A 20,034-nucleotide genomic window follows, 5' to 3' on the forward strand; every position below is an offset into this window, starting at 1 on the left:
AAATTGGCATAAAAAAATATTTACACACAGATTGCAGCGGTTCACTGTTTAAGATAAAACCGGAGATATTAAGCTTCGGTGCGGGTACTGTGGATTTATCCTGGATCGTCTGATTCGCGTATAAATCTCGATCCGCCGGCCATATGTCGCGTTGAAACGGGCAAATAGAGGTGTTTTCCGTCGGCGGCGATTTCAAAAGCGATCGATATCCCGCGAGACCATTTCATTTCCAGGAAAAAGGAGGTCAGATCGACTCGAGATCCATCGATCACATATCCCTCTTTCCCAATTTTTTTTCGCGAATGTAGACCTCTGTTTTGACAAAAAACAAAAAGCGATTATCATTCTGGATCTGTGTTTTGATAAAAATCCTACAGTTTTGAAAAGTTAAATTTAACTTAATTTCTATGAAAATAAAAATGATAATTATTCTTTTTTCTACTCGAACGAAAATTAAACTCAATTTATCTCTAGATGAAAATTCTTAAAAAGAGATAATTCTATCGTGAAAGGGTTAACTCCCTTGTGAACAGAATCAAAAAGGATATTTCACTTACTTTCTATCAGAATCTAGAAGATATTTAATTTAATCTGTATTAGACTAAACAAATATCTATCTTCATTTAGATTAGACTTAAAGAAGTATTTTCCTTAATTTCTGTTAAACTAAAGCAACTGTTTATACGTTATTTATCTACTTTTGAAATGATTCTGCATTCAATTCGATTTCAAGGTGAGAGCAGTAACAATTAAAGATTCGAAAATAATGCATTGCATTGTGGTATACAGAGGTCATCCGGCACAAAGGAAATGGAAACAAAGCAAGGAAGTAGGTATTGTTCAACGCGGTTAAACGCAATTCATACGAGCCCGATAAGACCATTGCCAGCGATCGTTTTAAATAACCATAGACCAGATCATCGTCCTTTTATTTTCATGATTGTACAATTCATGTACAGATCCACAAAAAAAAACCTATGAAATATCATAAAAAAATGACGTAGACATGTTTCCAAATCAGGTATCGCCGTTCTTAATCTCCTTCGTTTACAAAAGAAAAAATCGAAAAAATACGAAACAGATCCAGGTTATCTCAGCGTTCAATTTCAGGTCCCCCATTATCGACTCATTTGCTTGTTATCTACGATTTCGCGGGGCATCACACGCCATTTTTCTACGAAATCGTCGTCTGAGAGGAAAGGAAAGTACACGTCTTCCGTCGGAGATTAGGCTGTTATCGAAAACGAGATCGACTCTCGGTGCAATTCGATATCGAGAAATGCGCGCTTGCATTTCGTTTTCTCTCGATCGAACGTAAAAATATCGCCAGGTGAAATAATTATCTCGCTGGGCAGTTCCACGAAATTTCTCAGGAGGGCTAATTCCAAGAACATGTACGTCCATTGTAAATTCGATTGTTAGTTCTTCAAGTACATGGTCTGAAGTTCTACTACGTAGCTTTGGATCGGTATATTTGAAGTTGTACTCCAGTCATTAATTAGTCCCCTTAAGCCATATGAGATAATAGGAAGATTTATAATTTATTTGTTTAAATTGATAAACTGAAGGTTTCACGAAATTCGACTGAGTTTTTTAAATTATTGTGTTTCAATGCCTAGGGGCCTAAGTACACTTAATCAAGTTTCAAGTTAAATTGGTCTGGACCTAACTTTTGAGGTATCCTAACCCTAACCTAACTTTCAAGTTCGCCTAACTTGGACCTAACTTTCACGTTATCCTAACCCAGGTTTAACTTTCAAGTTAATGTAACCTGGACCTAACATTTAAGTTGGCCTAACCTGGACCTAACGTTCAAGTTGGCCTAACCTGGACCTACTTTTAAATTAGTTGAGCACAAGTTAAGTTAGTAAAGTGCACAAAAGTTCCAGCGATTCGTATCTATAATTCCTATAGACAGATCGCTTCGAAGTAATTTAATGTACTAGGCGAAAAACATTTGCTTACCGTAACAATAAATTATCAGCATTTATTGCAATTTTTGGCAGACTGACAGATTACAAAAAAAAAATTTATTCCCGTCTTAGTCTGCCCAAATATTCTCACTATTGTGCTTCTCTCTTTCTGTCTTTTACTTTCTCTGTGTTTCTCTCTCTCTCTCTCTCTCTCTCTCTCACTCTTTCTAGATTTGCTCTAGATAGGGAGAGGGAGAGAGAGAAAGATACCGAGGCTTTGGTAGCGACACCGATAAGCGTTATCAATGGACACGAGATCCAGGATGTCTGCGATAAAAGTGTCATGGGGTCGCGTAATCGCGACTGTTAATTAATGACGTTTCATTACGTAGCTGGTTCGAGGAAAAGTAATTGGTCTGATATCGGGCGTGCACAACGTGTTTACGATTCTTATATACGGCAGCTTAACGAGAAAGAGATTATTCCGATTCATAAATGTGTCTCCCTCCACTATACTTGCATAAGATAGTGGCGCACTATACATAATGTTGTTGTCTGCAGCATATCAATAGAGTCGACCTTGATTGAATTGTAAAAGCAAGCATGTTTTGTACATTAACCTTTACGTTCCTATGACCGGGTCATTATTGACCCGTCGACTTCGAGTAATTATTACTGTTTAAAATTTTTTTAAACTGGCGATAGTTCCGCCATATTTAGTATAGAAATGTTAAAAAAATATTGAAAGAACAAAAGTTTAGCACTAATGGTGGAAAAATTCATTGATATATTTTTTTGTAGAATTGATTTATAATGGTTACACAAATATGACGCAGAGTTAGCGAATTTTCTTTAAGGTGTCGCGTATTTTTCCACGATTGTGGGCACCGTAAATCACGCGATCGTGAATCTCCGTGAATTTGTTTAATGACCAGATTTCAGATACGAGAGAATGAGATATCAGGGCTGATAAAGAAACACGTAGATCGTGGAATAGGTCGCCGAAAATTTGTAGGAGAATTCATGGCTCGTCATTGTCGCTCGATGACATAACTAGCGTTAGTTGTAACACGTCAACGCGTAGAGGAACTTCCAACGCCTTTCTGATTGCCGAAACAATTAGGCTTGCTTCGCGGATACGATAAGGATAGCTCGTGGCGTTAATCTATTCTTCCCCGAAGTAGTAACCCATCGTACTGTCCCACTGATTCATACGTTTACCGCATGTTTCGACACAGTTTCCCATTATTTTATCGATGAATGTTACTCGATATTTCGTTCAAGTGACATTTTTAATCCTCGATCTTCGGAAATAACTATTAAAGGATCGACTTTGATGGAATTTGAAATTACATTGAATTTTGTATTCATGGCAGTCTTATTACTCATATTCTAATTCATATTCGATACAGTTTCCCGCACTTTTATTCCAAAATGGCGGAGAGCGTCAGAATACGAGACAGTTGAATTTCCCTACTAAAGATCATATTTATAACTTATTATTAGTTTCCTAGGTCTTAAGTGATTACGTATTGGTCACTTCGATCGTAAGTTATTACGTATTTATCACATCAATTTAAAATAACCACGAATTTCAGTGATCTCTGTAAATGATAAATGTCAATGACAGACGAATAGAACTTATTTCCGTAAAATGCAGTGTTATCCAAATAATTTGGTGCCTTAAATATAGTGTATTTTAAAAACTACATCAGAACACAGGGAATAAAAAATAATCCAACACATAAAATGTTTTTAATCCTCTCCGTAGGACCGTGTTTTAATACGTTAAACTCAGGGATGCGTCCTCGCCAATCGTTGAAGTCTTCAAAGCACTATATTCACTGTTTAATTCCTGGAAAACCAGTTGCGTTACCAATTTAAGCTTTCGAGAAAAAAATTCCTTACATTTCCATACAAAAGATACAACAATTTATTTTTCTTTTAATCCAATTGCACCTGATATTGGAGAAAAACATTTCGAAGGCTCGTATAGGAAAAAATGATGTGTCTGCGATTTCTCACGATGAAATTATCGCGAAACAGTTTCAAAAAATTGGATCGATAAAGGAGGTTACGTCGATATAAACATACGTTACATATCAAGATGGTAGTTGATAAATCGTTTTATCGGAGAATCACTGTTTTAGGAACCACTATCTGTCACAGATAAGTTCATCATCTTATCGATGACTTAACTGACCACTTTAAGCATATCTTTCGATTATCCGAGCTTATGCAATCTGATCGTTTGTAAACTTGTCCGTACTCGTACTCGTTGATAACACGAAATTATCGTCTACGCGCGCATCTCAACCAGGCAATGACACTAAAAACTCGAATTAATTGATAAAAAAACAAATTGGTGTTTGCCCGACGATTACCGCCACACAATTACAACCGTGACATTGATTAATGAGCAACAATTGTTTTTTAACTCTGTGGGTACCGTTAACTAACAGTTAATAACGTGTCAGTGATGATGTCAAGGATGATAGTAATGTGGAATCACGAGCACGTTTGCTCGCCTGTTATTGCCTGACTGATCTCCCACTGACCCAGTTTGCTTTTTTCATAAATTTTCAAGTCACATACTGTCAGATCTTGAAAAATAAGAATCACGGGATTGTTCTTACAGAAATTGCCAAATTAAAACAAACTCAAGTTATATCGACGAGTACTAACTGATTCTTCCGATAAATTGGTAATACAGTTTGAATTCGAAACGCTTTCCCGCCCTTATGTTTCATTCAAGATGGCGCTGGTTGGCAGAAACGCCAAAAATTGAGATTTCCTTTACAGTTACACTTGACAGAATACAGTGGACTGTTTATTGGTGGAGCTTCAGTTCAGCGTTCAGAATCATTACAGTAGAGCCTCCAACATCCGAACGTTCTGTTATCCGAACAGAGTATCTCCTAGCAATCTCAAACAAAAATATGTGGTTCTTACATACAACAATATACTTTCCTTTGTTCAATCAAATTCTACTAATTCTAGGTTATGTTAAAAAATTTCTATAATTTAACAGCCAAATAGATCCATAAACATTTAAACAAACTCAGTCAATTCTCTTGATTATCCATTTAAATAGATGAAGTATACTATCAGAAAAAATGATTTTTTTCGTTATCCGAAAGATCATGTCTCCCTGTCAGTTCGGATACGGGAGGCTCCACTGTATTTCTCGTTTGCAGAGTGGAAAGTGTAAGAAAATCTGATAGATTGATTGACTGGGTGGAGGGGGAATGTGTTTGTGGAACAGAAGGTTGTTTAATCGAGTGTTCGCAAAACAATCGATTCGATAACAGGTCACTACTCCGTTCTCCGTGCGTGTATCTGCATCGATATCCGCGTAATCACGTGGAGGGGGAGGATAAAGAGGAATCTTTCAGCTGACAAGAGACCGGCTAATGCCCAGACAACGAGCTCGCGGCCGGTCTGTTTGCGAATCTCGAGCCTTTCTGCGTCCACGTTTATTCTGCAGTCCTGTTTCTGTGCATCTGGGCGTGTATGTGTGTGCCGTGTCGTATTTATCTGCGTCGAAATTTCATACACGGCACACCGGCTGCAAATATCGTAAATTTCACGAGATAAGGGGAACCTCGACGAATCGGAAACGAGCATCTCGCTCTTGTTTGACGAGCTTCCGCTCCGTGTACGCGAGCATCGTCACAGAATTTTCTATCGCGATGCTCTGGAAGATAAAGAATAATACACAGCTTTATCTTGCACGGAGAAAATTTATTAAAAAGGTGTCTGTCGCTATTAATTAATTTTTCAGTGACTATAAAGGAGGTGGTCTGGTTATTTCTGCATAAATGAATATTGAACTGTTTTGTTTTAACTTAAAAATATATCTTAATTGGATATAAAGTAATTGACCAAGTTTTGTCACTGTTAATTAATTTCTAATTGAGGGACTATAGAAGAGGTTCTGGTTATTTTTGCGTAAATGAATCGAACTCTTTTTAACTTATAAGTGTATTTCAGTTGAATATAAAATCGGTAATTCACCATGTTCTGTCAAATTTGATGGTGATGCTTCCAGATTTGGAATTTTGGAAAAAGGGTAGTGGAAGAATATTTAGAATTTGGAGTCTGTTGTATGATTTATTTATTCATTTAAAGAAATAGTGGTTCAGTAAGATACTGCTTTATAAGTTGCAATTGACTGTCGCTAATTTACTATATTTATTGTTTACAGTTCAAGCGGATGCTGAACAAGGAACTCTCCCACTTCTCGGAGTCCTCGAAGTCTGGCAACCAGATTTCGGAGTACATCTGCAGCACTTTCCTTGGTGAGTTGAAAAAACGCTTGGCTCTTCGATATTTTCTCGAAATTATTAGTGCCCCTATTCGACTCTAGAAAAATTTTAATTCAGACCCAATTAAAGTACAGAATAATTTCTGAAGGTTTCTTTATTTAAATGAAATATATTTAATTATAATGAATTAATGTTCAATAATTTTGATGGAATACATCAGTTCATTTATTTTGTCAGTGATATATTACTTTAACATGTTTAATATCAAATTTAATATTGTTAACGTTTAATCCCACGAATTAAATATGGAATATTGAATGATCGAATATTAAATTTATTCGAATGAAATATATTAGTGGTGCTCACGTGCCCAATAACTGGGAACCAAAGAGGCAAGAAAGAATTAGTTGTCGAGGCCACCGGCGGGAGCACCACATTTATCACGGACAATGAAACGAGCACTGACTCTTACGCATTAAAGGCCCTTGAGATCCCGTAAACGCGTATATATTTCGCGAACATTCATCCCATCCGGCTCCGCTTTGTGCAACGGATTTCTTTTTGCTCCCAGAATCAGGAAATGGTCGACCATTTACGTAAACGAGCCGTTTCCGTGGACAGAAAAAAAGCTCGAAAATTCCAAATATGTACTATTCTTATGAAATTTTTTCTGCATTCAACGTAGCACAGAAATTTGTAGTACCTGTGAATTTTACAATTCCGGTGTCGTATATCGAACATTAAAATTTTGGTTAAAATTATTAAAATTTTATTATTTAAATTTAAAAATTATTATTTTGTAAATATACTTCTTTCTGGGATAGTTTAATATTACAAATTTCTCTCTGTAATTTAAAATTACAAGACGGTATGAAATAGTGAAAGGATTGAAAATGGAAATTATTCAAGAGTACGATAAACAACGATGTATGTATATTAATAGCGGAATGAATAATAAGTAGTTGTTACATTTTGTTCTTGGACGTCAGTTTATCTTCAGGCATATGTCCTTGTATACCTGCCAGACGAGTTCGAGCCAATTCATCGATTCAATTCAGATAAAAAGTTCACGGATAACATCCGAGGTTTATCTTTTCTTATCTTTCATGTAATGCAACATGAGGAGAATTATGTAATACAACGTCACGCTGCGTTTCTTATAAAATTCCTGCTTAATTCATTCAGCAAATCGTGAACTTTAATAATCGATCCCAGAAATCTTGCAAAATTCGTAAATTCTTATTTCAGATTGATGCAGAACAATTTATAAACTCTGTATAATTGATTAAATTAAATTTTTAACAAATTTATTAACTCCTGAATAAAACTTTCAATATAGTTGAGTATTTCATTTTTAATTAAACACTGACGATCGGTGTGTAATTCAGTCGTATATGCAAGTGAAGTACGTAACATATTAATTTCGAATGAAGAATAAATAGGTTATGTTCAAAAGTCACGTCGTCCTGTTCTGGCACGATCTGTGTTCATATGGGACAGACAGGAAAACAAATGGTAATGGTTAATTTTGGTGCGATAGTAATACTACCAATAAGTTTACAAGTCTTTTTATTTTTTTTATTAAAGTGTCCTAATTACCCAGATAACCATTTGCGTGCAGATTTACAGCAAATAGTGACAAAATCTGTCTACAAATCCATAGCCATCTCTTTCCACATTAGGCTTGAGTTTTGCATAGAAAGCAAAACTTGAGCTTGATAGAATCGTGAAGTAAATTGACGGCAGATTGGTGGCAGATTCTGCAACACAACCCAGGGCTAACTAACCTAAGTCAATGTATAACCTAAACTGTGTTGCAGGATCTTCCGTCAATCTGCGCGCAAATTGTTTAGAGCAGGTCTTGCATCAAATCTGTAACCATTCTGGTTACAAAAGATTATAACAGGCATTGGAAAAAATCTGCCTGTACAGGTTAGGCTAACATTAGTGTCATTGATCAATAAGTCCCACGATATCACGATAGGTTCCCCCTAGGTGGTCAACGTGTTAATTAATATTCGGGGAACTATTTCTGTTTGCAGATAAACAACAGGAATTGGATTTGCCCTCACTGAGAATCGAGGATGCAGTCGCGGCTACGGGCAGCACAGATGCAAGGGCGGCGAAGAAGAAGGACCGGGTGCAGAGGGGCCCGGCCGCCATGTCTCACATCAGCGGCGTCAAACGGCCGCTGACGCACACGAACAGCTTTACTGGCGAGCGTGTGCCACTTTATGGCGTGGACACACCTCACGAGGAGGAACTGGGAAAGGTACGCTGCGCCATTACTTTTAGTTTCGACTGGTCACTGACCTCGAGGCTGTCTGGTGTCTTTGAACTTCTCTTTGATCAACTGACTATTGACCTGTGGATTTGATCAATAGAACGTTAATATATTTGAAGGTAAACTGTTCTACCTTGTACACCTGTTCGCTGAAGGAAACATGTTCGTTTGTTGATCCATTAGACCCCAACAAGATTATTTTGCTTGAACATCTGCAGTCTGTTGAAGCCTTGATGGAGAAGAAATTGAATAGGATGAGGTAGAATCATTGTTCGATTGTAGTTTATTAGGTGTTAGTAAAATACAGATTGCTTTGAAGTTAGATATTGTAGTGGTTAGAGTGCTAGGTCTGATTGACACATAAGTGGGCAAGAAGATTGTACGATAGTCAGACGGCGACTAGCTCTGGGGTCTAGTACTACCTCTTCCTCAATTTCCATTGAGCAAGATGTGTCAATGAATTTACAATTTCACAAAGATGGACTTTAAGTTCCCAATCTGAAAGTCCTCATTGAATTTCTTTTCCTATCCCACTCATAAAAATTCACGTTACATGATTCTTTCTAAATGACATAATTCCAGTTACGTATCTCGAATCGCTTCATTGAAAAATAAATAAAAATTGTGACAGTGGTACTGGTGGTAACATCGAGAGATACGGAATTCCCCCAGAGACTCAGCTTCCGATGAAAGTACCATTTAAATACACAGATCTAGATGGGTATCTCAGCCAAATTCGTTAATTTCTCCTCGCTGAGGATAATCTGATCGATCAATCATCCCGGACCGAGGTTACATAACCGCCTGGAAGGGGCAATCTACAATCGTGAAAGCGAAATTAATTAACGGTACCCTTACTTTCTACTCATCGGACGTCCTCGATTATGCGTTCAGTCTTCCAGCAAGTGTCACTTGCGCAACGGGAGGGGAAGTCCGAGCGTGTCCCATCCCGACGAGTCAGTAGAACAAAACGTCGACGATCCACGAGTTTGAATTATTTTTATCATCCCGGAAATATATTGCCCGATACCACCCGATAGACTCCCAGCTTCACGTTTCCATAGCTCTGTGGCGGCACTACTTCCTACATTCGCCACCAGAGGTCTACTGAGTTGACACGTTTCCCGCAACTACCTGAAGCCTTCCTCGTTCGTATATATACGTCCTTAACCGACCATCGTATATCCCCGCGTCTAAGGCAGGGTCTGCTAGAAAGCCTTACTGACGAGTCCACTAGCAGGCCCAGGACGAAACGCTCCCTCTCCCTCTCCTTCTCCTTTCCTTTTCACATTCTTCAGCCAACAGTTTGCCGCCAAAGCTCCAAATCGCGGTGAGACCACAAATCGGATCACGCTGCAATACTCCAGATTTAATCCCCCTGCTAATCCCCGTGCTGTTGTCCGGTTATCAATCGGATATAAACGAGACCCGTGGCACGTGTAATCGCTCGAACACAAACTCGGACACGTCTGAGAGTTTAAACCGGGGGTCCGACCTGTTGGTCGCGGCCGCCCATCTGGAATATGTCCTTCGTCTCTGGAAATAGCAGCTCGTAACTTCCTCGTTTGGATCAGTATTCTCGTATCCTCGATTCGATCAGTATTCCCGTGTCCTCGTTTGGATCAGTATTCTCCGGTCCTTTGCGGGACTCCTCTTGATGCTACGCTAGCGTCAAACACTGTAGTGTTCTATATCCTGCGCAGAACTGGAAAGATGCTTTACGAAGTTAAAAAAAGGAAAACATGAAGAAGCAGCGAAACAGACCAACAAGAACGGCGCTGCGGCGCTAACTAGGAAGAGCCTTTAGCCTAACACAGATGATGATCGGACAGATTAGCTTAGGTATCCTAGGTCACTCATCGCCAACATTGGAATTGTACACATTTTCTCGCCAGAAATGTCTTCAGTTTGGGTTAACTGGAGAGAAGGTAGACCAGAGGTTGAAGATCGTGTCAGAAAAAATTGGACCCGCATACCGTGCAGACGCTAACTTTCCAGTTCCGAGAGGAGTACCGCGAGTCCTCGTTCCGGTCTCGGAAATTTCCAGTGGCATGAAAGATGTGACGACTGTTAAATATTTGCATGGTCTTGGTTATACGAGCAGATTAGCACGGCAAACGGAGGGAGGGAACGAATAGAAAAAGGATGACTAGCGGCGGAGACAGGGTCTTTGGGGAAATACCATTTGGTGGCTACGTGACCCATCATCCACCGTCGAGAGTCTCCTTTGTATTATCGAATCGGCTACGATTATCGAGGAGTATAGTATTTGATCAAGGACGCCGTAAACAAGCGATTCGACGGTTCAAGGCATCATCTATCCGGCATTTATTTGCAAGACCGTGGCCGCCTGTACGCGTCCGCCAGAATGCTGATAGCGAGATATCACGTTAGGCGACGTAGATTGTGTTTTTTTTTTCGGCGACGCTTGTTACGAGCTGCGGCAGGTCGCACGCACGATTAGGGAAGCGATTTAGGACGAGGTCATGGGTCGGGTATGATAACCCAAATTCCCGAATCCCTTATCGCCGTCATTATCGTTCCACCTTAATTTACGAGAATCGTTGCACGCGACAGGCGATCCGCGAATTCTTGGGACCACAGAATCTTCGTTTCTAAAACTACTTGGACGGAATCCTTCTAGTTTTCAAAGTGATGAATCGTACCTAATCTTTCGTCTCTACTCGGTTTCAGAACCTCTATATATATGCGCCACAAATCGATGCTATGTGCACTATAGGAAACGCAGCTCTGTGACCTCGGTTTTTTTGTAAAATGTCCGAATTGATGAATTATATACATACCCGGCAATGGTTCCAAATATCCTCGTATCTCGAGGGAATAAATCCTACCGAGAAAACAATTTCATACTGATTGATTTAGCCCACCCGTAAAAATTTCAGCGAGCTTCTCAGATCAGTAAACAAAAACAAACTGGTTCGTGGAGAGAAGGTGACTTGCAGTATCGTCTTAAGAATCGTGGATCGGTGTAGGCTTAGGTAGTCTGAACCCCAGCTGAGTCGAATAAAACGTATATCAGTTCAGAAACGACGATTACAAATGTTATAGATCAAAAGAGATCTAGACACCAGCATCTCTATTCTGACAGTTATTGATGTATATGTTTTTAATGTGGTTCAAGTGAACTGATTATGAATTAAACGAAGGCAATTGCTGATGATTTCTTTCGGAATTTACAGCTTCTGTCTGACATCGACAAGTGGGGCATTGACATCTTCAGGATAGGCGAGCTGAGCAGCAACAGACCGTTGACCTGCGTCGCCTACACAGTCTTCCAGAGGCGAGACCTGCTCAAATCCCTGGCCATACCACCGAAGACCTTCGTGACCTTCATGATGACCCTCGAGGATCACTACGTCAAGGACAATCCCTTCCACAATAGCCTCCACGCGGCCGACGTGACCCAATCCACCCACGCTCTGCTCAACACGCCCGCACTTGAGGTTAATATGTATTCATTGTTGTTTGCACGCGCTAGTTTCGCAACACGTACGTGACGAAAACAACCGGCTCATTCGATATCCCCCCTTTCTTCGTTCCGGGAGCTGTTCCTGGAATCGCGGTTCAATGGATTTAGAACCATTTGGTTATCGGTTAGAGTCATTTAGCGGTCAATTAGATACTTTCAGCAGGCTTGAATTAGAATTTACTGTAATTGCCGATGTTTAGTACCTAATTACTGTTGATTCGAACGCTATCAACTAACTAGAGTCTGACGACGTGTTCATTGCAGTCCGTGTTCACGCCATTGGAAATCACCGCTGCCCTATTTGCTGCTACCATTCACGACGTGGATCATCCCGGACTCACCAATCAGTTCCTCATCAATTCGAGTGAGTATCAAATTGGTAGATTGTGTCTTAAAAAGGTCTGACAACGCTCTTGCTAATCTCTTCGTATACGTTCACCGTTCAGGTTCCGAGCTCGCTTTGATGTACAATGACGAATCTGTTCTGGAGAATCACCACTTGGCGGTGGCGTTCAAGCTCCTGCAGAACGAGGGCTGCGATATATTCGTGAATATGACGAAGAAGCAACGCCAGACACTCCGTAAAATGGTCATCGACATGGTCCTGTCGACGGACATGTCGAAGCATATGTCATTGCTCGCGGACTTGAAGACCATGGTGGAGACGAAGAAAGTAGCCGGTTCCGGTGTTCTTCTGTTAGACAACTACACGGACCGTATCCAGGTTCTGGAGAATCTGGTCCACTGCGCTGACCTGTCAAATCCCACGAAACCCCTGCCTCTCTATCGACGATGGGTCAGTCTATTGATGGAGGAGTTCTTCCTCCAGGGTGATCGTGAACGGGAACAGAACATGGACATCAGCCCGATGTGCGATCGGCATAGCGCCACCATCGAGAAGTCGCAGGTCGGCTTCATCGATTACATCGTCCATCCCCTATGGGAGACGTGGGCGGACCTGGTGCACCCTGATGCACAGGAAATTTTGGATACCCTCGAGGAGAACCGTGATTGGTACCAGTCGATGATCCCTCCGTCACCACCGTCCGATGATCAACAGCAACAGCAAGGGAACGACCAGCAGGCTGATAGGATACACTTCCAGGTAAGCTAAACAACATTTGTGATATAATCTGGTCGGTGCTGTCCAAGCTATATTCATCGCTTTGTCTTCGTTGCGAAGGGACTAAAGGCCGGGTTCACATTGGGTTAGTAAATGGTAGAGTAGCTAGCGCTATGGTCTATTTTTCGAAAGATGATGCCTGGGAGGTTGGCCTGCCTCGGCGCGTAGCCTGGCGGGGATCCAACGTTAGCTACGTATTTCGTGCGACGTTGTGACGGTCTCATTGCCACTGTGTGTCTCCTTCCAACCTCCAGCACTTCGGCACGAGAGCCTCTCGCTCAGACGCTCGGTAAACCAACTTCCTTCTTTACCCTGCGATTTCCACGTGTAGCGTTTAATAACCTACGTATTAATTTAATCCCCTTTTAATATGTTGCGCGATATTTGGGTACAATACATTCTTTCAAAAGAAATAAACTTTTTCTTATTCATGTATTTTAACTTTTGACGTGTGAAAACGTTCAGCGTCTCGTCAACATTCTCCGCCATTTCCAGACAATGGATGATTGACGGCCACGTCCCGAACGCAGTCCCCACTCCTTGAGATTGTAGATAGGTCCTTCTCGAGAGGTTTGTAATACCAGCGATGGAGACAGACGACCGTAGGCGAGGACTCACGTCGACGGTCGCATGTCATTCGCTAAGACGCGAAGAGTGAGAGAGACACGAGTGCTGTAGGTGTCTCGCGATCGCGGCAACACCGCGAAAACTCGGGCCTACCTCCCAGGCATCATCTTTCGAAAAACAGACCATAGTACTTTGGGGCGAAAAGGATAGGGAAAAGTTTATCTGTCTCTTGGGTACTAGCGGTAGCTTCTCTATCAGTGTAAACCTGGCCCAAGACTCTAACAAGGGAACAACGCGAACCCTTATTCACGGATTTCAATGCAACTTTGTGGGTTTATAGAGTGATTCAAGGCAAGAATAACGGTATGCTTCATTCGTGCCCAATCGCCCGTTAAGCGTGTGAAAACTAACCTCAAAGTCAAATAGGCACTCTCACTTTTGTGCGTATAACCCTTAAAGTACAAGATATAGAAGAAAACGTTTCAAAGAAAAGTTTAATGGCACAATAAGCGCTATAAACTTGCGTTAACAGAATTTTGAAAAAAGTGTTGTTAAAATTTTCTTGTTAAGAAAAAAACTTTCTTCAAAATTTTGACAATGCATGTTTATAGCGCTTATTGTACCATTAAACTTTTATTCGAAATATTTTATTCTATCTCTTGTACTTTAAGGGTTATACGCAAAAAAGTGGGAGTGCCTATTTGACTTTGAGGTTAGTTTTCACACCCTTAACGGGCGATTGGGCACGAACGAAGTGTAGACTTAACCATAACGTCATCAACTGCCACTTACGTCGAAGGGTAGCATTTTTTTGGTAGTGGCGAGGGCTTTTAAAGTGTGCCTCGTACCCTATCCCTGGGCAGCACTGCGTAAGATGTGAATAGCATCTGTCTCTGAAGTCTAACATAGTCAAAGATTCGAACTAACTAGGGAATTATGTCGTCCAGGTGACACTGGAAGAGGGCGATGAGACCGGGGACGCCACAGACACCGGAGAAGGTGGTGAAGCGGCCGAGACGACCCTAACGAGCGAGGAAGGGGGCGGTGAGACGGACGAGAACGCCGCGGAGGCTGGGATGTGACGGAGGCTCGCGGGTATCTGCAAAAAACTTCACGAGAAGGTGCAGCAGACCTGGTGGCGTGTGCGTCAGTGACATCTGGCTCGCTGCCGCCGGCCGGGTATCTTTGTGTCGACCTATTGACCTTTGGCCAAGCTCCACTCCCTGGAACGGTGGAAATTATTGAAGCCTTGTTGGAAAGACGAAAGGCGTGGAAACGGAAGGGAACCGTCTAGTCGTTGCTAGTTCAGACGCTAGACGACTGGGGAGAAATGATCTTTTCTGTGTTGCGTCGCGAGAACAAGGAAGACGAGGAGAGAGAGAGATAGACATAGACAGATGAAGAAAGAAAACGAAGAGAAACAATTGAAAGTGACAGACGTCGAGGAAACCACCCTCGTACGTTTTGGTGATCGTTTTCTCCTCGCTGACGCGGGTCTCAGGACGAGGAACGGTCCTCGGTGTCGCCGCGCTTCGGCTGGCTCGAAGCGCGCCGATAGCGTCCGAGAGTGAGTCCTCGATGGTTCACGATTGCACAGAGGGAGCATCGTCGTTGTTACCATTGTCGCTTTTCCTTCCCCCCCCCCCCAACATCCACAAACGTTTGTTGTCGTTCGATCGGATGATCACGAGATAGTGGTGTCTCGAGCTCGAAGGAGGTGACGAATCTCTGTCATAATACACGTACCTGCGCGAGTTAGCGGACTGGAGAAGAGGAACAGGTGGTTAGCCCACTGATCCCCAGGGCGGTTCCGTGCCCCCTGAACCGATACGGGACTGAAGGATGCAGGAAATCTGAATTTCGCGGTAACGGGGGATCCTTCACTGACATATCAGTTACATGGTACAAGCCGTGGTGCGATTAAGATTGTTCGCCCAACGTTTTGAACGATTCGGAGGATCTTCTGCGAAGCAAGTCACATAAACACACACACAGACATAAACACAGGTTGGCCCCTCGTCGAGCACGAGCGTAGGAGGAATGCCAGCGACAGAATCTCGCGGAGGCGCCAAACGAGCAGCTTCTGATTCGACTCTTAAGAGATCGGCGCGAAAGACTAGTCACAGAGAAACACAATGCCGTACCGTAGAGGTCGGAGACACACAGTACAAAGGGGATAAGATGTTCAGAACAGAAGAATGACGCTCGAGGAACGGGCGACAGGGATCGATCAGAAGACTTTGTAGAGGAACCGACAGTAGTATCGCGTTTTTACGTTCATCCTTCTTGGTTCTCCGATAATCACCCCCTCGGTAAATTAACAACCTAATCGTTAGAGGAACTAAGCCTATCCCCCCACTCCCAGTAATCCTAAGATTTCATCATGCTCGCTGATTAGTACGTAGTAGGAAGCCGCGTGGACATGGCGCAAACCAGAGCCAAACGTGGGGGCAGAGATACATTGTTCCGTCGATTATTATCAAGAACTTGGGTCCGCGACGCGACAAGAATCGAATAGGAGACATGCTTCAGACCCTCATAAATTTTTTGGGTAGGGGGGCGGCATCAAAGTATGCGCTGGACAGGTTTCACAGCCTCCCTTCGCCATTGGTGGGGATCACGCCCTGACAAAAATCGTGTAGGACCAGTCAGACAATAATCGACGCAACACTGCATCTCATGGGCGCATAGTATGTCGCCACAATCACGATTGGATCGTTAAGAGAGGCGGTACCCGTGGCGCGGGATTGACGATTAATTTTAATATAGAACCGCGCTAAAGGCTGGCCTTTTTTCGTTCAGTTGTTCATATTAAAATTAACGCGGGCCTGACGTTCGGGCTGACACATTTTTAAAACATACATACACCGCATGTACGTACATTGACACGCGCACACGTGAATAATACACGAGACATGATTGTTTTTTTTTTTTTGTCTTGTAACCAAAGAGTAACGTTTTAGTCGCCGTCGACGAAACGGGGAACAGAGATACGAAATTTTCTTCATCTGGAAATACGAAAAAAAGAGAATGGAACCGAACACACACCCTCACACGTACACATTATTTCCCGACGAGGAATCATCGCGCGTTCTGGCTTCTAGCGATGGTAGATTTTAGGGAATCATAATCCGTGACAAAGCGAAAAAAAAAACTAATTAGGTAGAACCTTGCAGCTCGATGTGTTTTAAGCGAAGAAAAAAAAATGTGAAGAAAGTTGAGGCGAGAAATCAACAAAAAATCATTACGAGGTATTCTCTCGCTTGGATGTCTGTGAATCGCTCAAATTGGTTCGTCGACTCGAGACACACGGAAAGTCATCACGGAATCATTGTATTGGTATTCGTTTCGATCAATTGTCTCGATTGTCGTCGAACGTCAATTCTTCGGTAACGTGTAACGCTGTTTTCTCGACGAATGGGCCTTGACTGTGCGTGACCACACGTCACTGATTGGAGTATCGATCGGGACGTTAGAGAAGGGTGGAAGGGCGTGTAACCGTTCGGTTTGAAAATTGCCGCGAAAATTCAAACGTGAATTTCGTGATTCTCTGTAAACAATCGTTGATCGGTCTACTCCAATCCCGTAAAATTTTGTACAACCTAGAATGGATGTTAAAAGTTGCGTTGAAGCTGTTTTCTTCTCTTTAAATCGACTTCTCTCTGATTTGCGATGTCTGACGATGGTACACCATGTGTTTCTGTGATCGAATCTTGTTTTCTTTTTCTATGATTTTTATACGTATAAATTTACACGAAGTACCGAGAGACAAATAAAACGAATATTTACTGTTTGTAACAGCGAAGAGAGACATACACAGATCCTATCACTTCCTAGTCAACCAAAAACTGTTTATCGAATTTACAAGCGATTCAGTGGGAGTCGAATTTAAAAGAAAAGAAATGGTTCGACTAAGGTGAGAATTGTGCACGGAGAGGCCCATTCGAGAAAGAGAGAGAGAGAGAGAGATAGAGCGAGAGCGAAACGAATCTGTATCTGTGTCGTAGACAGTGAACCTAGTGAGTGTTTTTTTTGGTGCTGGCCACCAAGCCTAGACTTAATAAGAGTATTACAATAAGGCTACCGAGATTAGATATTAAGCAGAAGATTAACGTAACGAACTTCTTAGGGCGTAAGCAACGAGGTTATTAATGATAATTAAACGTTTAAACCTGTAACAAAAAACGAAGAGATACTGACGTGACGCAGGCGTGCGGACGCTCTTTCGAGGGGGAAGAATGAAAAGAAATGCAAATTTTCCCACCCCCTGGGAACCTTGACGATTTTCCGCGGGGAGGTTCCGCTCAAAACGATTAATATCGGATTGCGTCGAACGAGACAAATTCGGGGGGGGGGGGGGGAACAAAGAAGGAAGAGAATATCGAGGGAATAACAGGGAACGGGAATTCAGTCGAGACGAGACACCGACCGATCGAACGACGAAAATTATCATTTCTTCTTTATATATTGTCCCCCACCTGTCGGATTTTCGCCATTCTTATTTTCTTTTTCTTCGATGTTGTTCGACACCCCGTAGCACACGGAGTAGTCAATCATGCCTAATCTAACGATGTTTTACCCATGTATGACGATGCCAATGAAACTCTACGCGATATGTGTGCGCTTGTATGAATGACGATTGGCAATGGTGGCGATGATGACGACAACGTTTCGGGTCGTGTTGATGAGACGCTGATGGTTGGCGAGACAAATAGAGATAAAAAAATACAACGTGTTTGATTGCTGGACAGTTAAATGAACATGTATTAATATCGTGTAACCCTCGTACGAGATGTATGTGTAATAAAAACATATTTATTGTCGGATTCCGTTGTTCACTATTTTTGGTCCCGTCTGGCCTGCAGTTCCAACCAGTTAGAGAGAGAATTTGTCAAAAAAGAAAAGAAACCAAAGAAATCCCTCTTTATTCCGACACCATTACTGAAGTAAATGTCTTCAACATATAAGTAATAATTCATTTCACTAAGTTTTAAAAACAATTTTTGGTAAATATTTGCAATACGGGAGCCACCTCCGATTTTGACGGCTATTTCGTATGTTGTCAAGGTCATCATCCTGAGTAGTGTTGTAAAAGTTTTAGTTATGGGTCGCCGTTTGTAAAAAAGTTATAAGAAAACTTGTGTCTAACCAAGTCCGATCAATATGTTTTAGAGTTGATTAGACACAGTTCAAGAAAAAAACGTCATTCACTTTGGACAACTGTTCCAACGTTATGCTGACAGCATTCGTCTTGACCAAGCATTCAGATTGAAGCTTAAAGAACATAGATTAATCCCCTGTCATTGATAATAACAATAAACAACCAGAACACTGTTAAAATCTCATTTAATCGCGGAATACCACTATTTTTTTGAACGGTGGCGCCATCCGTGGCGAATCGCTGAAACTGCTAGCCATATAATTGACTGTCAATTTCAGCGATTCGCCACGGATTGCGCCACCATTCAAAAAATATAGTGGTATTCCTCAATAAAATGCGATTTTAACAGTGTTCTGGTCGTTTATTGTTATTTTCAATGACAGGAGATTAATCTACGTTCTTTCAGCTTCAAACTGAATGCTTGATCAAGACATAACTTGTCCATAGAACGATGGAAGAGCTATCCAAAGTGAATTAACCGGGGTACGCATGACGAGCTGCAGTGTCAACCGCTGCAAATAAAGGGTGACTTTAACAGTGTTGTGGTCGTTTATTGTTATTGCCACTGACTGGAGATTAATCTACATTCTTTCAGCTACAAGTCGTGTGCCTGGTCAAATCAAATGCTGTCCATATAACGTCGTGAGACCTGTCTAAATATGAAGTAAACAAGCAGTGCTTGAGGTGACCCAGTGACTTCATCCATGTTTCCGGGGCTCTGTGATCCCGCGATCTCACCCCGCGGTGTGCCGGCGCCACCACAGAGGGTTCTATGACCCCACGGTCTCACCTCACGGGTCTCTGGTTTACTACACAACCAAACTACTGCCTACTCATGAAACATTAAACGGAAAAGTATATATTTTTTCACTTAACTACAAGACAATTTATTCTAAATGCATCGTTAATGGATTTCATTCGTTTTTATATCTTGCCTTACACTTGTATATTTGTAACAGATAAATTCAGAATAGATGTAGTTTCATAAGTAGTTTATCAAATCTACCTTTTGGCCGTTGCGGGAATGCCTTACCGTAATGAGCCATCTCGTGGCCGCGGGATTCCGGGAATCGGGTGACGTCACGGCGTGCGAGCGAGAGCGGTAGAGCGAGCCGCGGTATCGGTGCTCTCCGTCGGTGTTGACGGGTGCCGAGGAATTTCGGTGGTCTATGGGAGGGAGGTGTGCGAGCGAGAGAGTACGGTAGAGCGTGCCGAGTATCGGTGCTCT

At 42.0% G+C, this 20,034-nt stretch overlaps 1 protein-coding gene across 2 annotated transcripts in view; it reads left to right on the plus strand.

The window, feature by feature from the left end:
• The window catches only part of LOC107186110 (cAMP-specific 3',5'-cyclic phosphodiesterase, isoforms N/G), a 72,267-nt gene extending 56,972 nt beyond the window's left edge, over positions 1 to 15,295 (plus strand). For both annotated transcript variants that reach the window (XM_015573916.1, XM_015573917.1), the window contains 6 exons: positions 6,121 to 6,214; positions 8,224 to 8,453; positions 11,666 to 11,929; positions 12,220 to 12,319; positions 12,402 to 13,060; positions 14,593 to 15,295. In XM_015573916.1, the coding sequence (XP_015429402.1) occupies positions 6,121 to 6,214; positions 8,224 to 8,453; positions 11,666 to 11,929; positions 12,220 to 12,319; positions 12,402 to 13,060; positions 14,593 to 14,727 (1,482 nt within the window). In that variant the 3' untranslated portion in view covers positions 14,728 to 15,295. The remainder of the gene's footprint in view (positions 1 to 6,120; positions 6,215 to 8,223; positions 8,454 to 11,665; positions 11,930 to 12,219; positions 12,320 to 12,401; positions 13,061 to 14,592) is intronic.
• Positions 15,296 to 20,034: the final 4,739 nt, after the last annotated feature.

The sequence above is a fragment of the Dufourea novaeangliae genome, unplaced genomic scaffold (assembly GCF_001272555.1).
Source record: "Dufourea novaeangliae isolate 0120121106 unplaced genomic scaffold, ASM127255v1 scaffold72, whole genome shotgun sequence".
NCBI lineage: Eukaryota > Metazoa > Arthropoda > Insecta > Hymenoptera > Halictidae > Dufourea > Dufourea novaeangliae.